The 23,069-nt window shown below is 36.9% G+C and overlaps 1 protein-coding gene across 10 annotated transcripts in view; it reads right to left on the bottom strand.

Moving 5' to 3' along the window:
- Window positions 1-3,360: 3,360 nt before the first annotated feature.
- Window positions 3,361-23,069, bottom strand: part of LOC105320181 (tumor necrosis factor receptor superfamily member 16) — a 54,328-nt gene continuing 34,619 nt past the window's right edge. For 5 of the 10 annotated variants that reach the window (XM_011418006.4, XM_011418007.4, XM_020064025.3 and 2 more), the window contains exons 2-10: window positions 9,455-9,518; window positions 7,183-7,291; window positions 6,867-7,027; window positions 6,294-6,372; window positions 6,060-6,136; window positions 5,691-5,951; window positions 5,433-5,558; window positions 5,139-5,291; window positions 3,361-4,821 (exon numbers count right to left, since the gene is read on the bottom strand). In XM_011418006.4, the coding sequence (XP_011416308.3) occupies window positions 4,430-4,821; window positions 5,139-5,291; window positions 5,433-5,558; window positions 5,691-5,951; window positions 6,060-6,136; window positions 6,294-6,372; window positions 6,867-7,027; window positions 7,183-7,291; window positions 9,455-9,518 (1,422 nt within the window). In that variant the 3' untranslated portion in view covers window positions 3,361-4,429. Of the gene's footprint in view, window positions 4,822-5,138; window positions 5,292-5,432; window positions 5,559-5,690; window positions 5,952-6,059; window positions 6,137-6,293; window positions 6,373-6,866; window positions 7,028-7,182; window positions 7,292-9,454; window positions 9,519-9,599; window positions 9,619-11,104; window positions 12,472-12,628; window positions 13,093-14,976; window positions 15,293-19,119; window positions 20,137-23,069 lie in introns of those variants that run through there. The other 5 variants (XM_011418009.4, XM_011418003.3, XM_011418004.4 and 2 more) reach the window with 5 other exon arrangements.

Genomic DNA, 23,069 nt, shown 5'->3' on the forward strand with positions numbered 1-23,069 from the left:
CATAGGGGCTTGATTATCGGATAGAGTAGTTTTGTCTTTTTCGTTCTAATAAAAAACCAAAATTGAAAATCAATTTTTTCCCCGATTTTTTATTATAAATACAGAAACTATAATTCTCTGACTTTGACGTTTTAATGTTATCTGTACAATTTTTAGTACATATAACAAAAAAATTGATAAAGTAAAATTAGAGGTTTTATCGTCTGCTTTTTCTTGCAGTCTATATAGAAACATATTTTGGCTTATAAATTGTTTTCAGAAACCAACAAAAGAAAACTACGATACCTGACATCCGAGCCCCTGAAGGCGAACATATCCCCCCCTTTTTTATGTGAAAATAGACTATAGCTTATCTGTAATTAAATTCTTTTGTTCTCAACCTGCACCCCATTCCCACTTAGCCAACACAGATCTACCTGTATTTTACCTGTTTTTTTTTTCTTTCAAAATGTTGGCTAAGTGGGAAGCGAGTATTGTACGACGTCAAAGATGGAGGAAAGTCTTTGTGTAAACATGTATGACCCGATAACCCGTTGTCCCCCATTGATATACATGTATACTATGGAAAACGGCAACGTCATGGCGATTTATTCAAACTTCAGACTTTGCTTTATTCTGCGGGATATTGTAAACCCGGCAGATCTGAAGTTATGTAAATTAAAGATGGAAGGCGTATGATTACTTACATTTAAGACGAAACCTATGTAACTGGACACGTAGTATTTGTAAGTAATAAATTGTTAAGGTGTTATGCTATCCCGAAAACAGGTGAATCTGATACATGTGACATAAGAATGGCAAGACAGACTGACCCAGCAATATAATGCTTAGTGAATTACATACATATTAGGTGTCTCGTTAAAATTCACTTCAAGTGTAGTTGTCTATTTAATAAAATTCCAATTTTTTGTACCCCCCCCCCCCACACACACACACACAGAAATACACCAATCTCTCTAAAAAAATGTTCCATTCAATCTAAGTGTTGTTGCTCAAATCATAAATTCCAAATCTCCGAAAAAAATCCCAAAATAATACACCACCCCCCCGCCCAAAAAAAAAATGTTTAATTCGTTCCGAGTGAAGTTGTCTAATTCATAAAACCACACCCACCTCACCCCAAGAAAAAAATATACCAGACAAAACACTCCTGCTCTTCAAAAATCCAAATCACTAAATTACGCTTTGTGGTTTTTTTTTTCATGTTTCATAATTTGAAAAAAAAAGAGAAGGAAAATATTTTCATCACTTTTTCTATCTATATCTCAACACATACCAGTAAGTTTTGAGACCCCGGATGATTAATCGCCAGGTCTGCAGCCTCAACAATACTGATTAATTTTCATGAACATGAAATACGACACCGTTAGCTGTTATTATTTCCATTTTATCAGTGACAAATCTTCAAGAACAGGGAATTTTACTTTCAAGTATTTTTATTTGCACCTTATAAAAGCCACGTGACCAAATAAAATCCTTCTTACGAGCGGCGTACGGGGTCAGTTTGAATGGAAGGTCGGTGCATTATTCATTTAATCAAAACGATAACATCTGAAGGCGATGCCGGGCCTTTTCACACAAGGGTCACAGTTTGCTTATTTTGGGGCCTTCTCTATTGTCTGTCTGTAGATTTTGGGTAAAAGGTGACGAAATTTGAAACTGCCATAACTATATGACAAGAGAGAATTCCATTCGAAAACACTCCCTCTCGTCAAAGATGTTTATCTACACAAAGAAGGAACCGGCTCACAATAGAGAGTGCCCTTTCTTGCTGACTACATTCGAATGAAATTAAGACTAGATATTGCTATTTTCAAAACCATGGTAATATTTCATTTTTTTTCATACTCATAGAAACCAATTTATCAAAACTACCGCGCCGAGTTAGGTAATAAATTACAAAAACACCCTGACTTTATCAGTGAACCTATTTCATCAAATTAAATTCCTGCACATCAAAGAATTCGTTTTTGAATTGAATTGAAATGAAGGTGGTGGATGTCTATGGAAACTTTTTTTTATCATATTTGCAAATTCTAAGCAGTCAAATAAACCATGGGAACATTAGCACCTGCCAACAGTCAGATTGAGGAAACGTTCTTGATGAAAAAATTGATATAAAATTTGGACTTTTCTTAAAACCAAAGATCAATCCCCTAACCCCATTCTTAATCAAAAGACGCAAAATGACCATCTGGGTCGGGGGCCCGGAATTTTTCCCCGGAAGATGTTAAACACAGAATCAGTGGTTAAATAGTTTCAAATACAATTATGAATTAAACCATATTGTTTTCATTTATTACATGTAAACCATTCAGCCTTAAGCTTCGAAATTTTAGGTTATAAATAAGCGTTTTGAAAAAATTAAGTCGTAGAAATAATATAAAAATTGATTTGAATTAGGTTTTTAAAAATTTTAAAAATTAAGAAACCTGCGCCAAAATTAGGTAATAGCAATAAATTTGAACAAATATGCGATTTCAGTTACCCATTTCTTGCACTTGTATTGTTGATTCATAGTCGTATATTTACATCACAGCTCTATATAAACGGACAGGACTGAAATCTATATGATCTTGTACAATCAACATAAGAAAAATGACGGACTGCACGGAATAATCATGATAATGTCAGACTCATATTCCCATATAAGACGATTTGGCTGTTTCTTTTATATACTTTACACTACTGGTGTACATTAACAAATATTTCGTTTATTTTACTTACATTTTATGATCAGTTCATTATTTGTTATGAAAGAAAACGGTAAAATGCTTTTTTGGATGATTCATGCGGACTATGAAGGTAGCGGTCATTGAAGAAAAAAAAATATATTAAGCGGGTTATGTATTTCTTTTTATGAATGTCGCTACCTTCATATCCTTCGTGAATCACCAAAGTTTAAATAAATTCTTCATATCAATTAAGTGTGCACTTGCCAAGTGAAAAAGGTGGCATTCTAACATTACATGCCTCCTTTTCTCATCTCAATGTTAATCGTTACTAAGAAGGTTTCGGTTGTTTCATTTTGATGAAAAAATTCATTTAATTGCAAACGTAACGATTACTCTTTGATAAACAACGAATTAAATGGAATGGTTTGAAAAACACCACAAACCATAGTTTCAGTGGTTACCAGAGCACCATTGAGTTGCGGGTGGCGATTGAAGCCATTTTCTCTCAGATGATAAAGCACCAAATAAAATGTCAGAGATACTTCTTTTTATCAGAGGCTTCTCATAACAGCAGTTGCTCAATTTCACCTCATCCTCACATTATATCTGCCCTGTGTTTCGTTTATGTATATATGTGAGGCATAATTGTAGCTTTCAATATGGACTCAAAACAGAACTCGAGGCATATTAAAAATACATTTTATTTTGCTAGTAGACATAATTCAATAAAATGACTTTGATTATTAATACAGTTAGAAAAGATATTGGACACACTGTAGTTTCTGACATTCTGTACAGCGCTATGATATCCTACAACAGCCAATGAAAAAAGCTCTTACATCCGCCACACTCACGATATTCAATGTATGAATAGTTAAATCTAAAAAGATAGGACATTTTGTCACCAAATTCAAGTGTTTAACATACATGTTATCAATAAATATCTTATAATATTGCATTTATGGAAATATTCTAGAGACTTCTGATGATATCTCAGGTGGTTGAGATAACAATGGCGCTGCTATATTTAATATTTGACGTGCATTTCCGTGCTTTACTGATGTTAGCTGTAATAGATAACTAAGGACACAGCATTGATCAGGGTTTTAACACATCTTAATGAGGGACCGTGGAATAAACGGTCTCATATCAGTCACTGATAAATCATTTCCATGACAACAAAATGGCGTGTATCGTTCATCACCCATAATTCCGTATCAAAAATCTCGTGATTACTACTGTAATTGAGTATCGTACCGAGAAGTAATTTAGATAATGATTAAATCGACGCACCATTGTAATCCAAAAGAGCCTTTTTTTCATTAAATATACTATCACGAAGCTAGGCTCATTTCAGGGTGTCGGCAACCATGATAAATCTACCGATGACATCATACACATTATCTCGTTGTCAGTTTTTATAAGAAAAAGCTCTTCCACACAATAATTCAAAAGCATGCGCAACTACATTAAATACCAAAATACATTTCACAAGTCTTGAAAGCCGCAGTGAAGTCCGATTGATCACAAATTTGCGACATCTTATTGAAATGAAAGTTCCTTCAAGTTTTCACGAAGCATACAGGACTGCTTTCATTTTCAATGAAAGACAAACACCCATACAAGTCTCACAATATCATTTCTTTCCCATGAACACTTGTAAATTCTTTCCATCTCGGAATGCAATGGACATTGCACGTTAAGCATTTAATGCCATAAATTGCACGTGGTATGAAAACCAAAATTGATGGCCATCACGAACTCGCCTGGACCGGAAATGAATAGGCTCTATTCATGGGAATTATGACATGAACGTTTCCTACGTCATCGATAACTGGGGCACTAGGGCTTGGTCGTTCTCTATAAATAGCACCGGCTTCTGAGGGAGACAAAGGCGGGACATCGTCCGGTTCATTTAACCTCTCCTTGTCTGTGACTTCCGCTTCCCTGGCCTTGACTTCCTGTGGGGACAGTAGGGAGTCCTGTGTCTCCGTGGGCTCCCCTTTCTCTGTGTATCGCTTTCGTTTGGACGAACAACAGCAGAGCGTTTCTTTGAGATATTCTTCGAATGTAATTTGATGACTTCTTTTTTTGACGATTCCGTTATCCAGCTTGACTTCAGCGTCCATAACAACCTCGGGGTAACCTGCAATACAAAGCGTTAACCGTCATTGTCATACTTAAAGTAGTGAGGCCATACAGTCAAAATTAATACAACTGTTTAGTTATATAGAATAACCTGATTACAAGTACTTATCTAAATAAAAATGTATTTAGAAAATGAAATAAAACGCAAGCAGTTCCAGACCATTTTTCATTATTTATTAATTAATAATCAATTCAAACCCTGAAATGTTTCTTCGAATAACATACTAAGTATGCAATTTTGACAAAATACCATTGTTATTCACTGTAGCAACACCAAGCTGATCAGCATTTCCTGAATATTTTTACGGTATATACCTTCTCTGAACTTGTTACAGATCTCGTAAACGATGTCCTCCCGTTCGACCAGCCTAAGACACTTAAACAGGTGGGCTATAGCCTCGGAGTTCTCTCCCTTCCACTCCCGCCAATCCTGCAGGTACCCGTTAATAGCATACTTGTGGTCCTTTTCTGGAACAGGAATAAGGTTCTATCATCATTAAATTTTGTTCAAATATTTGTTTAAAAAATAAAATTAGTGGGTGTAGGATACCTTGTAAACAAAAAAATAACGAGTCAATTGAATTTTAACCGTATAGTGTAGATTTCTACCTTTATATTTTTCCACGATGACCTCGTACATGGCCGGCTGCATGTGCTCCCTGAAAAGTTCTTGGGGAAGCTTCCATATCTGGCGGTCTATCCGGTCCTCGATCTCACGGAAAGAGGCAGCGATAACTGAAACACAGAATGAATTTGATATATTTATATAAATTAAATATTTTGTAATTTATAATTCAAATCATGTGGAATGAATATTTTAACAAAATAATGAGGTGTCTTTTCCAGCCATTCAGAGTGTGCTGTTACCTTTTCTGCTGTATGGTTCATCTCCCTCGGACCTGGTCACGATTCTCTCCAGCAGACTTTCTATCTGGTCCCTTGAAAGTGCATCCTCCTTGGACTGCGCGCGCCGGCGTTTCCATAGCAAAAACATCACAAGGAAGAAGAGCAGGACAAGGAATATTATGGCACCGACTGCTGCGCCGGCGTAAACAGGCGCTGCTACTGCCGACTGCAGCGACCTCTGGGAGTCAGGCGTGGACCGAGGGTCCGTACAGTTGGAGATATCTGTAAACATTAAGCAGACGGTCAGAACGAGAGATTTAGTTAAAGAAAGATGTATAAATTGTACATCATAGAGACGTATCTTTTCGAGGATTCTTTTCATTCTCATACCTTTAGTGGGTACATCGCATTCATTGTTGAAGGTCCCGTTACTTCGGCGTTTTGTACAACGATTCTCTTTTTCACAACTGTGCATTACAAAAAAATGTTATTATTCTTGTTATTAACAGGTGGTAGTTAACGAGAATCCAACAAATTTTTTATGATAAAGTAAAAGGAATAACATAGTGGGATATCAGTAGAATTATATGATATATTCTTTGTTGTAATAGAGATGGTACTCACTTTTTAAGGGGCAAGCACCTCTGTACGGTGTCCGCTCTGTCTGAGTACGCGTTACGTTTGTGACAGTCCTCACAGTCCCCTGTCAAATAGAGGACAGAAGTAAACACGAGGGCAGAAACAGACACGAGGGCAAAAATAGACAACAAGGGCAGAAACAGACACGAGGGCAAAAATAGACAACAAGGGCAGAAACAGACACGAGGGCAAAATAGACAACGAGGACAGAAATAGACACGAGGGCAAAAATAGACAACAAGGGCAGAAACAGGCACGAGGGTAAAATAGACAACGAGGACAGAAATAGACACGAGGGCAAAAATAGACAACAAGGGCAAAAACAGACACAAGGGCAAAATAGACAATGAGGACAGAAATACACACGAGGGCAAAAATAGACAACAAGGGCAGAAACAGACACGAGGGCAAAATAGACAACGAGGACAGAAATAGACAACGAGGATAGAAATACATACGAGGACAAAAATGGACAACGAAGATTGGACATGTCTGACATATCAATCTCCTATAAAATAGTCAACATTCTCTAGAGTTAAGAATACCATAGTTACTCACCATAGTCCGCCTGACCGTACCCCACGGGGCACACTCTGTTGGGCATACAGAGAGAGTTGTCCCCCTTCCGGAAGTGGAATCCTGGGTTACACCGGCAGCTGGCGTCTCGTATCGTACTGCCCACGTCAGCATACTGCATGTGGCGCCGATTACATTGTGTCCTGAAAACGAGAGCGATATTTTTTTTAAAAAACCTTTTAGCACTATAATAATTAATTGATTACAATAGTAAGCATTTTTAATGTTTATTACGTAAATACACTAATATACAAAGACAAATAAAGTTGCAACAGCATTACAGTCTGTGCACACTTACCTTGTTTTACACTTATCCAGCGGTCCGTTATTGTCCGGCTGGTAAGATTTGGAGTCACACTGGACACAGCGGGCCCCACGGTCCTGGTCACAGACCTCATAGTAGTGACCTACAATGTACAACGAAAAATGTGACGTCATAGTAGTGATCTACAAATTACCGATACAACGACGCCAAAGAATTACAGTAGCAAAATGTGCATCAACAAAAAAGTAAAATAGACATTTATGTACAACGTCATAAACATATAATTATAGTTAATAAGAAAACATTGCCGAAGATTTATTTCCCCATTTCTTGCTACTGTTAAATCAATTCTTAGAATGACGAGCGCGAGGGTGAATCTATTATGCATGTTATAAAATTGAGTTAAAGAACTGCTTCGAACTGTATAATGATCTATACATCAACTAAACAGAAAATGCTGCAGAACTTACATGATAAATTATTTTACAGAGGAAAATAGCTTGCAAGGCCTACTAACATTATTTTAAAATAATAATACGAAAACAAAAATTTAGAGGAGGTTAGACATTTTTTTTTATAACAAAAGACTAATCATAGAATACTGCAACTTTACAACCCTTTTAGATGTATGTACGTTGCTTCATTCATTGTTTCTGTAAAATGTTTACATTATAATAACCTTAAGGCAGTTAGTAAAACGATTATAGGACTGCTATAGAAGTATCTTTAAATTCCAATTCCTTCTACAAACAATGAAGGGTAAAGTCTTCTTGTGACACCCTTAAATCTCTAGAGACACTTTTGTGAAGAACTGAATATCGGAAACACGTTTATTAAGCACCTCAAGTTTACTTAAAAGAACTTAAGCTAAGCTCCTTCATAATCTTTGGAATGCCTACGTCACTTCCTGTGCCTTGCCCTGAGGTAGAACAAAAAGTGTGGGAGGGTCCGAAAAAGTCCTGACCAAACCCCTCTCTATTGATCTCCCTAAGCATCCTCATAATCGGGAATGGTTTAATTGTAAAATATTTTTTCTTGAAGTCTTCCAATTTTTTTCTGCTTGCCCAGAGACATCCAATAAATATAACTAAGATTCTTCACAAAATTTAATAAGTTTTCTATTATATCCGTTTTTATGTCGATATTCCCAATTTTCCAGTTTTCCGTATCATATCTCACTGAGTCTGTGTGTCTGTGTGCTGTTATTGATAGTTATGTAAGGTACTCTGAAATTACTAGCTATCTAAATGTTCCAGGAGTTGCAATATTAATGACAAATGGAGACCTTAAAAAGGGAGAATGATCACGATCAATTAATGTACATCGCTATAAAAGTCTAGTAATTATCTCACATAAAAAAAAAAACTCTAGATGGAACTCTTGGAATGAACTCTGACGAACGATGCTTAATAATGTAGAAAAATTCTGATCAATTTACACCAAACTGAGGATAATGCATTTAAAATTAATTAATAATAACTGCATGTATATTCCTCCCTATTGAGCGCGGATCCAAGTACCGAGGTAGTCCCCAGTGAGGCTAATCAACTTAATAATGCTGATTAGTAGGCATATTCTATACAGTGAATTTGACAGGAGATATACGCCACATTTCCCTCTGTTGCATCAATTAAACATGTTTCAATTAATGTTCTCCTGTGTCAAGAGAATCATATATCGGGGAAACCATCACTGGGCCTGCCTCTTGAGATCGTCTGTAGGAGATGTTTAATTGCTGTGATCATTGCATTCCGCCTCTTGGAGTCAGGAAAAATAGATATTGGAAATTAGCTATGGCCGTTCATTACGGAATAATGAAAGTGACATTTCAGTGGAAACAAGCGGGCCCCGTTATTGATTTGTGCGGTCCTCAGAGCTCGCCGCTCTATCTGTCTTTTCCAGCTCTAAGAAGTCGTTTCCAATAATAAGTCTTCCGCTCGCAGCAGAGAAGGATTTGTTAGTGCTACAGAAAATCTCCTTTTTATTGTCGATGTAATGCATATGGTATCTATTTTTATGGGAATCGGAAAGTGGTTTTGATGTAGTCCTGTTTTTGGCCAGTAAAAATATTCATTTATGATGCAAATGTTCCGCCGTCGATCTTCGAGTCTTTAAGGTTGCTGGTTCCGTTTGATGAACCGTTACAATTAGACATCGGAAAATGTTATAATGAATAATTTAATGAAAGTCCTATCGATTTTTATCACATATAAAGTGATTTGCAGAGATGAAGAATTTTTTTTTTCTTAGAAAACATAATTAATATTTCATGCCTGTTTTGATTACCTGGGGTTTGATTTCTTACCTGGGGGACAGTATGTGGTGTTTTTCGAGCATTTTGACGAGGTACTCCCGTCGTTCGACCCAAACTGGAAAAAATAGAAAAAAGTCATTAAATTTCTGCCTGAGTAAAATTATAAACATTAAACAACCAAATCTGCTCCACACACCATGGTAGCCGCTTACATCCGCTGAGGAATTACAGCACCACGTGGACAATAGGGAATTTGTTTAAACTTGAACTGAATTTTTTTTCAACAAAAACCGAGCCTTTTTATCTCTGCTGTCGGCTTAACATTGTGGCTAGCATTGAGGGTCCGATGACTAATGACTGAGATCATTAAAGACAAAACTCTACCCCACGTTTCTATTTAATCTCTCCTCATTGCATTGTTTGAGCTTTTCTTTTCAATTTAAATTTGGGTAATATTTATCCAATTTGCCAGGAAAAAACATGGTTGATATTTCTTTCTATAAAAGAGATGTAACTAAATGTTGAAAAGAAAAATCTTTTAAACGAGACCCGTTCATTAATGTTTTTAAATCCCAGCTCAATATTCTCAACCAGTACAGACTTGATTATAAAAATTCAAATTGTACATAAAAATAAAAACTGAAAACACATGTAATTTTTCCAGATCAATGGTTGAACAAATAAAGAGATTTAATCTGTTAAAATGTGTTTAATGGAAATTATTCTGTTCATTGTGGAAAAAGTTGGAATATTCCCCTATGAATTATCAACATGTCTTAATTCCCGTTGACAGGGAAAATATTGAATTAATTTGAATATTTGTTTTCAGGTGAAATTTGTAAGACTAATAGAAATATAGGTGTGTAATTTCTTCGTCTTGTGTTAATATTTACTCACAATTAGTGCCCAGGATATTTAATTTACAAATAAAAGCCACTGAACTTAGTTTGTCCCCGATCTCTTGGGCTAACATCCGAATTCTCCAACCCGCCATTCAAATAAGGAATTGTAATAGGACTCGTGTCAAGAACTTAGTAGATACAAAAGGTTTTATTTACTTTTTTACCCGTAATTCAATCTGTCTCTATAATATTTTACACCTAGGTCCCCAAATTGTCTGCTTATGAAGTGTGTAATTTACTGCTGAAACTCAATACAAACAATGTGCATTCATATCTACCAATGTTCCAACTGTAGGGAATTTAAATGTTAGAGATGTTTTGAAATAGAATTTCAAGTTTAACCTACGGTGTTTAAATTCGCCAGGGGGTTATGTACTTCTTTAAATGGAGAGAGAGAGAGAGAGAGAGAGAGAGAGAGAGAGAGAGAGAGAGAGAGAGAGAGATAAACCGTTATATTCTCACATTCTCTGTTCGAGTACTCTTTCAGTTAAAAAAGTGGATGATAGAGACTCTTGAAGTAAACCCATTACCGGGTCAAGAAGGTCTCCAACGATTCATGAAGACCTTTTACGATGAGGTATTTCGAACTTCATTTCAATCTGTAACAACCTCGTTTATATTCAACAACATGAACTTAAACAGGAAATTCAAAAGAAAGAATCCAATCAACAAACAGGAATATTCAAATGACCCAAGGGTCTTATTGCAATCGACCGGGAATCAGAGGTGGGGCGCGGGGTAGGGGCGCGGGGGAGGGGGTGTGGAGGGGAGGTGCCGGTACAGAGCTGGGCGTACTTACTACAATGAGAGGGGTATTACAGATCACTTGTCCGCAGTTACTGATGGACATCGTATAAATCCGCGGGGACTCACAACACGGGTTCAAAACTCAGCGTGATTTGATTATTTCCGGGAGTTCACTTTGCTTCACAGATATCAACACACATTCCAACAGAGAAAAAGAGAATTTAGCTGCCAACTCAATACACAAAATTTAGATAATTCTTTAACATTTGTCTGCGCATGTCTGTTGGTAGAATTAGTCTGAATAGGCCCGTAATAACATCATTTAAAACGAATCATGAAAAACAAGGTTTTAAAGGCTCTTCACAAGTTCTCTTTAAATTGCAACAATCCTGGCTACCACAATTGTGTATCCTATATCCCACAATTATTCCCAGCGGTGGTTCCGGCAATCAGTGAGGGAGCGCGCGGCGTGTATTCCCAGACTTTCAAAGAAACCAGTCTTCAATAGTATCACACAAAACTTGGTGCTGCTTCTCCCAAAAGCGTTCGATACAATGTCTCAACAAGCCCCAGCCTCCGTGATCGATTTTGGACTGGTCCGGTCTTAATTAATGTCGAAATCTTGATCCCAGATGTACGTGGAACCAGCGCCGTACATAACCGGCTTAAATAAATCTTTCCGTCTCAGTGTCACTTTGAATTTCTACAGTTCCGAGAAGTTTCGCAAACAGAAAATATGAAATCGATACAATTAACGCCTCCCGTCTCCTAGGTAATAATTTGTAGGAAAGACAAAACGATAATTTTTTCTTCAAGACTTTGAAACTTAAAACTTCCAGTCATTAGCAGAAGCTAGTGTGCCCATTGTGCAGCCAAACATAAATGGGTTAAAAATAAAGATTTCCAATACACCAAAAACGTTAATATCAACTTTTTCCTGAGACATCTGCGCCCGTCTCACGGCATATAGCAATAAAGGAAAGGCTCAATATTGGAGAATTCAGAAAACTTATGATGCAGCCTCAAAAGAAATGTTTGTTTTTCCAATCAAAATATCGAGTGAAGTTTCCATTTCATCGAATTTCTCTTCCTCTGAGCTCCTGGAAACGTGTTCAATACACCATTACCCGGGATCAAGGAGACCGATGCAGAATTCCCATTCCACCAATTTTTACAACATCGGAAACTTTTACCAAATTAATTTGCAATTTTCGCAGAAACGTAAGACTGTGTTGGGCGGTGTATTGACTACAGCATCGTCTCAGGGAGCGAAGGTTTTCGCACACAGATGATGCCGATAGCACAGACCGCGATGTAATTGTCTTTGAAAATCACCAATATTGACTTCAAGTATGTTATTGTTTCCCTCTCGAGAGAAAAGAGAAAAAATATCCTTCAAAACTCCTCGAGACCGAAAACGGAAAATTCAATAAAAGAGAATTGGTCGATACGAAAAATGGCTATAAAGATCCAAGAGCCAGTTGATTCTGAATCAAGCGTCCGGGGATATAATCTAATTCCCCTACCCACGTGACGGAACTCAACTACTGTAAAGTAGAAATAAGAAAATACCTACCGTGATGTCACTGGAATCGCATATTATATTAGAACATCGTGATCCGAGCATTGTGAATATTCAAATTCCGGACCCGAGAGATGCCTTAGTTATTGAGGCTCTCACACATCCACACACTTCAATACAGTGTAACCGGAGACGGGGGAGAGAGATACACGGGCGATGCACTGAATCACGCTGACACGGAGAAGTAGAAAACGGATGCCTCCTTTTTAAAAGTCTTTAGAACTGTGATAGTTTTTTTTAAAAGGATGTACATGTATTAAATGTAGACAGTGTGACACACCAGTTCTGTACACAATCTTGGCTGACACAGAATGCGCGTGACTCCTCCCCCAGCCTAAGAGGTGGTTTAATGCGCGGAGAGACCAGGCACTCGCTAGTTGGGGTGTATATCGAACTGATTAGAGAACAATGATCACCAGCGCCCCGTTAAATTGATTCCGATAAAAAAAGCCATATATTTTTGGTCATTTGTAAACATGACAACAAAAAAGTAAACAAGTCCCCGCGTTTAACTGCTTCTTTCTGGGGGCTCAGGTATGGTACAGGTACGTAAATGTTGGCGGCCTTTTGATGTTACTTTTAAATATTAAAAGTTCTATTTGTTTCTCCAAGTTATTAAACCGCTGTAGCACATTTAAACTCCATTAATTTGTTTACTTCGGAGTTCTTTTGTACAGAGAAAACTTTCAGCGCACAAGTTGTTTCCAAAAAAACAATTGCTTTTTTGTCTGAGTGTTGTTACATAAACGAGGAAACACTAATATATGGCGAACACATGAGAGAAGAATTTGATCCAGCCTCTTTGTGGAAATCAAAAATAACAAATTCAGACGTTTTCTCGTAATTTCAGAGAAAAATTCTCCATGGCAACGTTATTTAAATGATAAGAAGCTCTAAACCCCAATTACCACCGAAGTTTGAATACCTTACTGAAGTGCTAATAAACGCTCGCTTTAATCCGAGTGATATAGTCCTCACATCTGTTACCACAATATGTGTTCCCTGTGTCCAATCATCAGAATAACAGTCGTACGTGCTTATTGAATTAACGATTTACAAGTGCAAGAAAACAAAAAAGGCCAGGCCGGTCGCAATATGTTTTACCTATAAAAAAAATTGTCAATTCACCTGTGCTCTAAGCCAGGTACAGAAATGCAGAATTACAGAACAAAAGCACGGGTACCTACCACAAAGCACGGGTACCTACCCCAAAGCTTTCTTTACCTAGGCCTTGTTTCTCTAAGTATCTGGTTTGGTCAATTTTTGACCTTAAAATTTTCCTTTCATACTGACATGTCTGAACTTCTATATCATGTAATGTTACATTGACGTTCTGAATTTTTGGAATGCATGTGTGTTATTTACAGGAACATGATGCACTCGTCGCATGTTAGGCATTTTACTGACACTGGAATGCGTGGCAACGGAATTGTTTTATATTTGGAGAAATTGTCATCGTGTGCTGACAGATTTATATGGTCTAAGAATTATTTTTTTTTAAGTTATAAAATTACGACTAAATTTATTAATATTTTAATAAAAAGGGCATACAACGAATTTGCTTTTTTGTTCTTTTTCTACATATTGGAATAAAAAAAACCTCATCGTATTGGAGATTACAAAACTTATTTGCTAATGGTAATGACATTCAGTCGCTTATCGTGTAGATCAATACACATGGGAAGATAACTCTCACAGTCCGATGAAAATGATAAGAGTTATCTCCCGTTGCTAACTGCGGTCAGTTCGATTTTATCTCAATCGACTGTAAACAAAAACAACTCTCTAATGGACGGATGTGCATCTACAGTAGATACGGTCACATCATAATAAGACTTTAAAGCAACGTGTACTTAATTTGTTCCTCCATATGCTAATGCTGGTATTAGTACTCGAGTTAATTTCGTCATTCCTGAGCAGTATTTTTATTTATTTAATTTAAACCTAAAGAACTAGTTGATGTGCTTCGTTACATTAATTAATAAAAGGAATGATTTAAAAAAAATTAATTGAAAATAAATGCATAAGTATGTTAAAAGAGCGATAACTCCGTCAAACTCTGTAACAGCCACAATTAACGACTTTCATCTTTGCGATACCCAATTCTTCAACGCACAACCAAAACCAATGAGCTTCAGTATACCTCGTGTATCTTAAACATGCCAAAGAGATGCTTCAAACACCAATTCAAGGGACTTACATGTAATATAATTGTAGAGAAACTCAGATGCCATAGAGAGTTAAACGTACATGTATATACTGAGTATTCGATTTATATATTTACAGTTTAAACTATATGATTACAAGTAGATAAACTGCTGATTAAATTCTGGGTTTCTTACCTTCTTACAGAGCGCGTACTTTTCGATATTTTCCTTTCCGCGACAGAGACTGATCATGATGAGAAGACAGTCTAGTCATAGAGAGTTTCTCTTTCCCTTTCTCTTTACGAGAATAACTCCCACTGGCGGGAGCTTACCACCGTCCGACACCCGAACTATTACCGGGCACCTGCTGGTGAATTACGTATAGATCCCCGAGATAGCTGATGACATACATCAACAAAGAGACATTTTTGACGATGAATTTGATATTACTAAGTATTTCAAAAACATTGACAGCAATAGAAAGGGAGTAGTCGCTACCCCCGCTGTAGCCTCATTATAGCGTCACGCAATGAGCGTGGAGAGGGGGTTCTCATGCGTAAGGGGATGGAACAGCAGAGACCAGTCTTGTCCTTGTGTAAAACTTACAGATACATTTGTTGTTTCAGGAAAGTTAAGATTTTAAAAAGCTTTCTGTGGTACGGCTGCATTGTTCTCAGCTTGTATCGACATCTGGTGTGGGCTTTATTCCATTGTTTCAATTTTCCCAAATCATTTAATGCATTCAATTGGTTTTATAAATAATGGAACAGCTCCCGGAGTCATAATAAGGATATCAGGAATTCAAACAACTCAAACTTATGTAAATACTCCCTGCTCCGAAACGGAAAGAAAGTAAACTCTGATCAATGGAGGGATCGACGGATTTAGGAACCAATAATTAAAAAACAGGAATTAATGACTCAGTATCGTTTGCGGTACCTTGATGCTGATAAAACAATGATTACATAATTTACAGGTGACCTTTGATGCCTTCTACCCGAGGGCGCATAAATTTGACAACAGAGACAGGAAGTTAGAATGACAAGATAGCTGATGGAAGAATGAATACTGAATTTGTATAAACGTCGAATGTGTAAAATAAAAAGTGGCAGAGCCATCAAATGCATGTACATGTACAAGTACCTTTTTACTCGAAAATCGCTTATTCGTATTACAGCGTACACGTATAATGTTCATCATTGTCTTATCACTTTTTTTTGCTAAAACATTTTTAATATAATTTGAAGTTGTGACTGTCTTAAAATTTAAACGCTTTGAACCAAAATCTACCCTCTGGAGGGCCCCTTGATTTAGGGTTTTAGAGCTTGGTTGACTCCAACAAATGAATTGATGTCGTTATAGAAACGTTTCTTTGTACCCGGTTACTCGAGCTTTAAAGCACCAATCCCCGCACAAAGGCCGTCACCTCGCCTGGTAACAAAGTTTAAAAAAAAAAACATAATGTGGATTTTGTCGAACCTGATGATTAAGAAAAATATTTTACCGACCAGAAAAGTGTTCAATAGATCGGCTGTATGCACAGGTGGGGTAGCCTTGGAGATTTAAAACTGAAATATTTGGAGTTCAGATAATCGGTTACCTGTCTGTCTGTTTTTAGCTTCTTTTTTTAAAGTTTTTTTCCATGATTCATTCGCGGGTTTTATTTTTTCCTCTGATTTCCTTTTGTGATTTAAGCGCTACAATTTAAACTTTTAGAAATAGTATTGCTGCTGCAGGGATCAGTTGTTCAGATAAAAATTGAATGTTAGTACCTCTAGGCCATCTGAAATTACAATACACAACTAGAAATATTGATTTTGAAATAATTTTACATTCGTAGCGTGTTTTTAAATAAAAATAGATGATACAATCATTTGAGAAATTTTGTTAGAAATAAAAAGGATGTACCAGTATTTTATTGAAATTAGTACAAAATAAACTCATGTTGTGCCAGGCACATCAATACTGAACAAATAAATCGGATACGAGGACCCAACCGGTTCATTAAATTGAAAGGAGGAAGGTTCTGTAATTCATGTACGCCAATACACATGGTGGTATTTATCGAAGCTGTATGTGAACTTGATTGAAACCTCATTTCTCACTCCGGTAATTTCTTAGCCAACAAAAAACCCTACGTACTTAGTGAACAGTCATCTAGATAAATAAACCTAGTATCTATAGAAACTGATACACAATATACCCCCGGGCTATGTACATTCCAGAGAAATATGGTCTTTTCCGGGATAATAAACGTATCGTAACCGATCTTATTAGTAATCCCACCACTTCCGGTCAGCAGGGCTGGGTGCCTATTGTACCAGTGAGAGATATTTCGAATATTTATGTAATTTTTCTTTGGTTCAGATAAATCTCTTTGACAACTGGAAGGTTGTTTATTCAACAAAATACGACACGCTCAGAGCCGAAAAGAAAAAACAATCTTGTTGAGACATATCATACATCGCTTACATGATTGGTTATATACAAAATTTGCAGCAAAATACGAATTAGATAGCAACAATTTCGGAAAATGCACTGAAACCGAATAAAAAGACGTAAATAAAAATAGGTGCAGCGAATCGAACAACATCTAAAGCAAAATATTTGAATTTGCATAAACGTGGTATAAAATATTCATGACAACAAATAGATTTTAAGTTTTAAAGTTTTTCATGCAGTTATCTGAAAAACTGAATACAGGGGATGTGAAAAAGTCAAAGAAATCAAAAATACGCAGCATAAATACTATTTATTTCACTTCTTCAATCCTAATAAACATGTAGCTAACCCCAACGTTTCATGGACGTTAATATTCGTCAAAAACCAAGTAAAACCAATAATTCTGAGAAAATATAAATTCGTGGGTGAAGAGTTTCTATGAAATTCACAAAAGCAACGAATATATATGATTCTAAAGTATCTCTCTTAGTCATAGCTATAGCGGCTTTGCCATTGATTCTAGAACTCCAAATTGAAGTAACAGTCTAAAGTCTGAATTATAAAACTTAAGTGACAATTAAAACGCCGAAGTCAAACTGCTGACTATCTACACATTGTTAGTGGGAAACGTTTTGAAAAGTACAATATTATGAATATTGAATATATATCATTTTAAAAAAAATAAACGCTACGGGTGATGGAGTATCTGAACAATTGATCTCTCAACGGAATAACGGTAGTCAAATACAGGGAAGTAAACACGCCAAAACTCTTTGATTTCAGTTAAAAGAAGACATATCGCTCCCGAATCTAAAACTACTTGATAAATAAATCACCTTTCCTTAGAAATACGAAAATGTTTCGAAAATAAAAATTGCAGAAATTACAAAATACAGATCTCTGGATATAATATGCACGACTTAGCATGACAACAAAATCCTCTCTCTCTCTCTCTCTCTCTCTCTCTCTCTCTCTCTCTCTCTCTCTCGTCAGTTTTGAGGAAGCAGACTATTTTCGGCGATGTATCGTTTTGGAGGAACCGTGGCAGGGATGAGGCCTACTTCATTAATCCCTGGCGGACAGGCTGTAACGCGAAATCGATCATAACTCCATCAGCCCATCCATCTCACCAAAAAGACACCATGTAGCTTCCCAAATTATTTTTTCAATCGACTTTTACTTTGGCGGAGAGCGCTCTCTGCGTACATAAGAAGTAATGAGATAGTTCGTGCAATGCGGCGGAGCCTTAAATATCATTATGGGGACACAAAATGTAAAGTGAACAACAATTTATGGCCCCGAACGATCAGAAACAATAGGGGAAGGACGGAAGGAATGAATTGTTATCTAGATTCAATCAAGGCTTGCATCGTTCCCGATTCTTTGCACATCAATGAAGCAGCATTCGAGACTGAATAACGTATACTCAGTAATTGGAACGGGACAGATACATCAAACATCTCTAGAACGGTCTTATAACAATGCAATTATTTAATTTCCATCGTTATCAATATAATGAATTTTTCCTCATTTTGTTCTTCATCAGTCTATCGTCTGGTATAGTCCAATGGACAAAATAAAACGACTAAATAGACTTAATATAGACTGTTATCACTCAGCGTGTCCAATCAAAATCCTCGTTAAATTAAAATAAAATCTGATTTATATTTTTATATAGCGCAAACCTGGTTATGTATATTTCTTAGGAGAGGTTGTTGATATCTAAAATCATTGTACGGACACAAAATTGAATTTGAACAAGATGTGTGTCGTTTTTTAGTCTTATTGACGGTCTATGCTCCTTTCTATTTCAGACAATTTTTAAATATCTCAAACAATACTACTCAACTTACATCAGATTGAACAGAGAAAATGATCAACAACATACTAGTATACCTCTAATTTTCCTGTCAGGCCCATAGCGGTCCTTAGCCTAGGTAATTGGGGTGATGTAAAGATAAACTTCCTCGGTAATAGTTAAAGCTCTATCTGGTCCAGCTCAGTTTCTTAATTACACCGAAAGGTGGCGGTCATTCCACTGAAGGACCGAAAACCGGAACAACAATGTCGTAATATTTGAAATACCAACAAGACCACTCGTGAACAAGTGTCATCGCACGCCGGTGTAAGCACTGTCCCAGAACAGACCGAGCTCAGCTGAATACCTGAAGCTCTGTCTCACACGAAAACAGAGAAAGTGATGGAAAATATGCCGAGGCAACACTATTAAATATTAAACTCTGCAGGAGAAAACAATAAGACACCGTTAAGTCGGTATTCTTGTAATCACATTAACATCTTCTATCCTCTGTTATTAACGGGCTCGGAGCGTATGCCCGTCCAAAACATACTCCCTGCAGTTTGCGTTTTTAGCACGTGCGCGAGAATAAAAATACATATAATACACGCACAGTGCAACAGCGAAAGCAAACAAGCGGTCGTTTATGTCAGGTTTCACATCAGGTAAATTGCTTTTACTTAATTTCCCAAAGGATGACCAGATCAACAAAACGTCAAAACCGCCTTAAAACCAATCAGTACCGTATAGTTAGTGACGGCCAAAATGGAGATTATTGTATTTCACTGATTGTTAAAGAAATGCCGAAATCTGGCGTTCCAATTCAGTTCACACGATCCAAAACTATAGAAGAAACCTTAGCGCGGCGTTCAGGCAATATAGTAATCAGTGGACGAAGTGGTCCTTTTAGTGTCTTGCTAACAACCTAGTGAAACAATAGCCCGCGGTGGTACTGTGTTCAGCACAGTTAACCTCTCTAGCTCCACATCTCACTATCACTAGAGACTGGCGTCACTGCCATATTGATTTTTATCGCAGCTCACACACTCTACCTCCAATCAATCGGAGGTGAAATGCTTAAAATGCACCACATATAATAGTTATGATATCAAATGACAAACGACCAGAAAGGACAGAAATTTTATATATCTATTTCCATGACGACCACGTGATTTGACATAGGACAGAAACGAAGAGGTTAGGTAAGTATGTACAGTGTTAAGGGCTGTATCATCCAGTTGCATCACTAGTGGTACTATAAGGCCCCTTGTCGGCCGCCTCAATAGGGAGACTGTTCTCAAACCAAACAGGCAGACTTTGTTCAGGGGTCTACTTGAGGTCTATGATGGGTGCGTGAATGAAGCCCCTCATGCAAGCACGCGCACGATATATGAAAAACCTTACATCGGCTCCCGGAATTTCTCTTTTTTATGATTCAGATGAGGGCATTTCACTTTTGTGAAGAAATGCAGCATTTAGAAGATAACATATAAAGTTACATAGAACAAGCAGAGGCGTATACTGAATTCAATCTAAAAAGTAAACACGCTTAGTCGATAGGGAGCAGATAACGGTCTGAAACAAATTACACCTTGCACTTCAGCCTTCAAAAGACATTTTCGACGATTTTGATGAGCAACTAGTTAACTTGGCATCTGAATTACTTTATTATTAAAACTTTTCTTGGGATCTTTTCTCGTTCATTGCGATCTGACCTTTGCTTTTACAATTGGTTCTCACCATCAAAAGTTTTCGGCAAACATTCTGCTCGTCTCCCCAGCCTTTCTTTATCCATTTGCCGATCATTTATGTCTTTCAAAAGCATCTGATAAAGTGTCTCGGTAAAATAATGATTCTGTATTTTGATAATTGTCTGACTCACGGTTTAAGACTTACTTGTTGGTGGGCCCGTTACTGACAGAACCAGGTGGAACTGTCTAGCAAGGTGATACTAATGCTCTGATTTAACAAAGAAATTGATTTGATTGTGATATAAAGCTTGTAAGTTTACAATTCGTATTCCAGTACATGTATAATTAAATAAAATGATTAATGAGAAAATCAAAATGCAACGACCAGTATTGCCTCTAGGGTTGGACCTTTTGGTGATGTTCCTCCAAGACATATAGTGCAACCATTGTTTCTTGCAGCAGAAATGTTGCTGCCAGTGACTGGGCTTTCGGATATCTTGTTTTTAACGGTGTTAGTAGCAATTCAGTGGTCGTGTGGTGTTGCTTTCATCACCTGCTGTTTGTGTTGGTTTGAAGGATTATTTTCTTTTTTCTTAGAATTACATCAGATACAAGTACATGTAGTTATACAATACATGAATCCATTTACCATAGTACTATAATGTAGAGTGAATTGCATATGTAATATTTTAGTAGTTAATGTCATGTTCCATAATACATGAAAGAAACATATTTGTACGCATCAGGCTTTTGGTGTGGCTAGAAGGGTTGCAAACAAGTATAGAAGTGGGTGGGTGCAAAACCTGAAATATCATCGCATAACCCAGCAAAGGAGAGGGAAAAGGTTAGGACAGTAGCTGCTGCAATTTAAGGACAGATATTTCTCTAAAACATGCAAGAAAGTAGAGAAATGTCAATATTTCTCAAAAAAGACACTGGAGTGGGGATTAAGTTACAAGTCTCCGTCAAATCAGATTGGACTCCGGGGAAACCATCGATAAGATCCAGCGGAGGTCTAAGTCCTAAATTTAATTAGTGTTGGATGACTGTAGCACAAGACAACGGCAAGATGGATCTTCTTCTTGTGTCTAATCGGATATCGATCCGTATCTGCTCAGAATTTTGGATAGACACGTTAATTTCCGGATTTACATTGGAACTCAATAGAATAGAAAAGACGGTGCATAAAAAACAGGAAAACTATCACTGCTTAATTTGATGTCGGAGGAAAGGTTTTATAGATTTTTTGTTGTAATCCCATCCTTTTGGGTTGAGTAATGAGAAAGAAAAATAAGACATGGTAATTAATTATAGAATATAATCTCACAGCATTCCGTCTCCCCAATAATGAATTTATCTTGTTTCAAATTAGCCGCCATGGAAATGCAATGCATTTACATAAAGACATAGATTAATTTCTTTTAACTTGATTATTTGTTCAAAATCTATACGGCTGGAATTCAATGTCAGAAATCGATAGATGTGCTGTCATTAATAGATTACTTTCTAACATCCAAAATGAGAGAGCATTTACTGCAAGAGACAGCCCTGAAAATGTTCCTAAGTGACAATTGTTTTCGTAACCTTGGCAACGATGCTTAGAGGTGTTCTAAAACCGTTTAGGGATAATCTTTGAATCAGCCTCCCCGGCCGCGGATACCGTGTTATTGATAGATTTACACCATGCCGCTACATTCTCCACGACAATTCACAAGAATATATCCTTCAGTCTTATTTTATGTTCTTTTCATTTTTCTTACTTGGTTTACGACATGCCGTAAATCATTTAATGTCGTAATATAACGAAATTGCTTTCATTCTTCGATTTATTGAAACTTGAAGGAAGTTAATCTTAAATTCCTGAAAATCTCAACCATAAATACTGCAGGTGCTTTGGTGATAATTAAACTTAGAAACACTTTCATTGTTCAATTAAAGCTACAAAATCTCAGCCAGGCATTATCGTATTCAATTAAAAATTGGCTGTCTATTATTGTGAGCTTTATAAAATTTGCTTCCCATGAGCTTCAAACAACAAGACGAGAGGGGAAGTCAGCGGGTAGCTTCACAGGGCGGCAAATAAGGAAACACAAATTCCCACTCAAAAGAGAGTGTTTCTATTATTTTCAGCACCCGTTGACTTTACTACGGTTTACATGAAGACCCGGAGTGAATTATAGCATATTAATATACATCGAACCCCCTCCCCCTTAAAAAATAATAAAATATTACATAAACTTGAACTGTTTTCAATTTACCAAAAATATCAGAGATCAATGCAAAACAATCGTGTCATGACGCAATTGACCTGTTTGTAATCCTGGAGTTTGATACACACTCATGACCCCGGGTCAGAT

Source organism: Magallana gigas, chromosome 3 (assembly GCF_963853765.1).
Source record: "Magallana gigas chromosome 3, xbMagGiga1.1, whole genome shotgun sequence".
Lineage (NCBI taxonomy): Eukaryota > Metazoa > Mollusca > Bivalvia > Ostreida > Ostreidae > Magallana > Magallana gigas.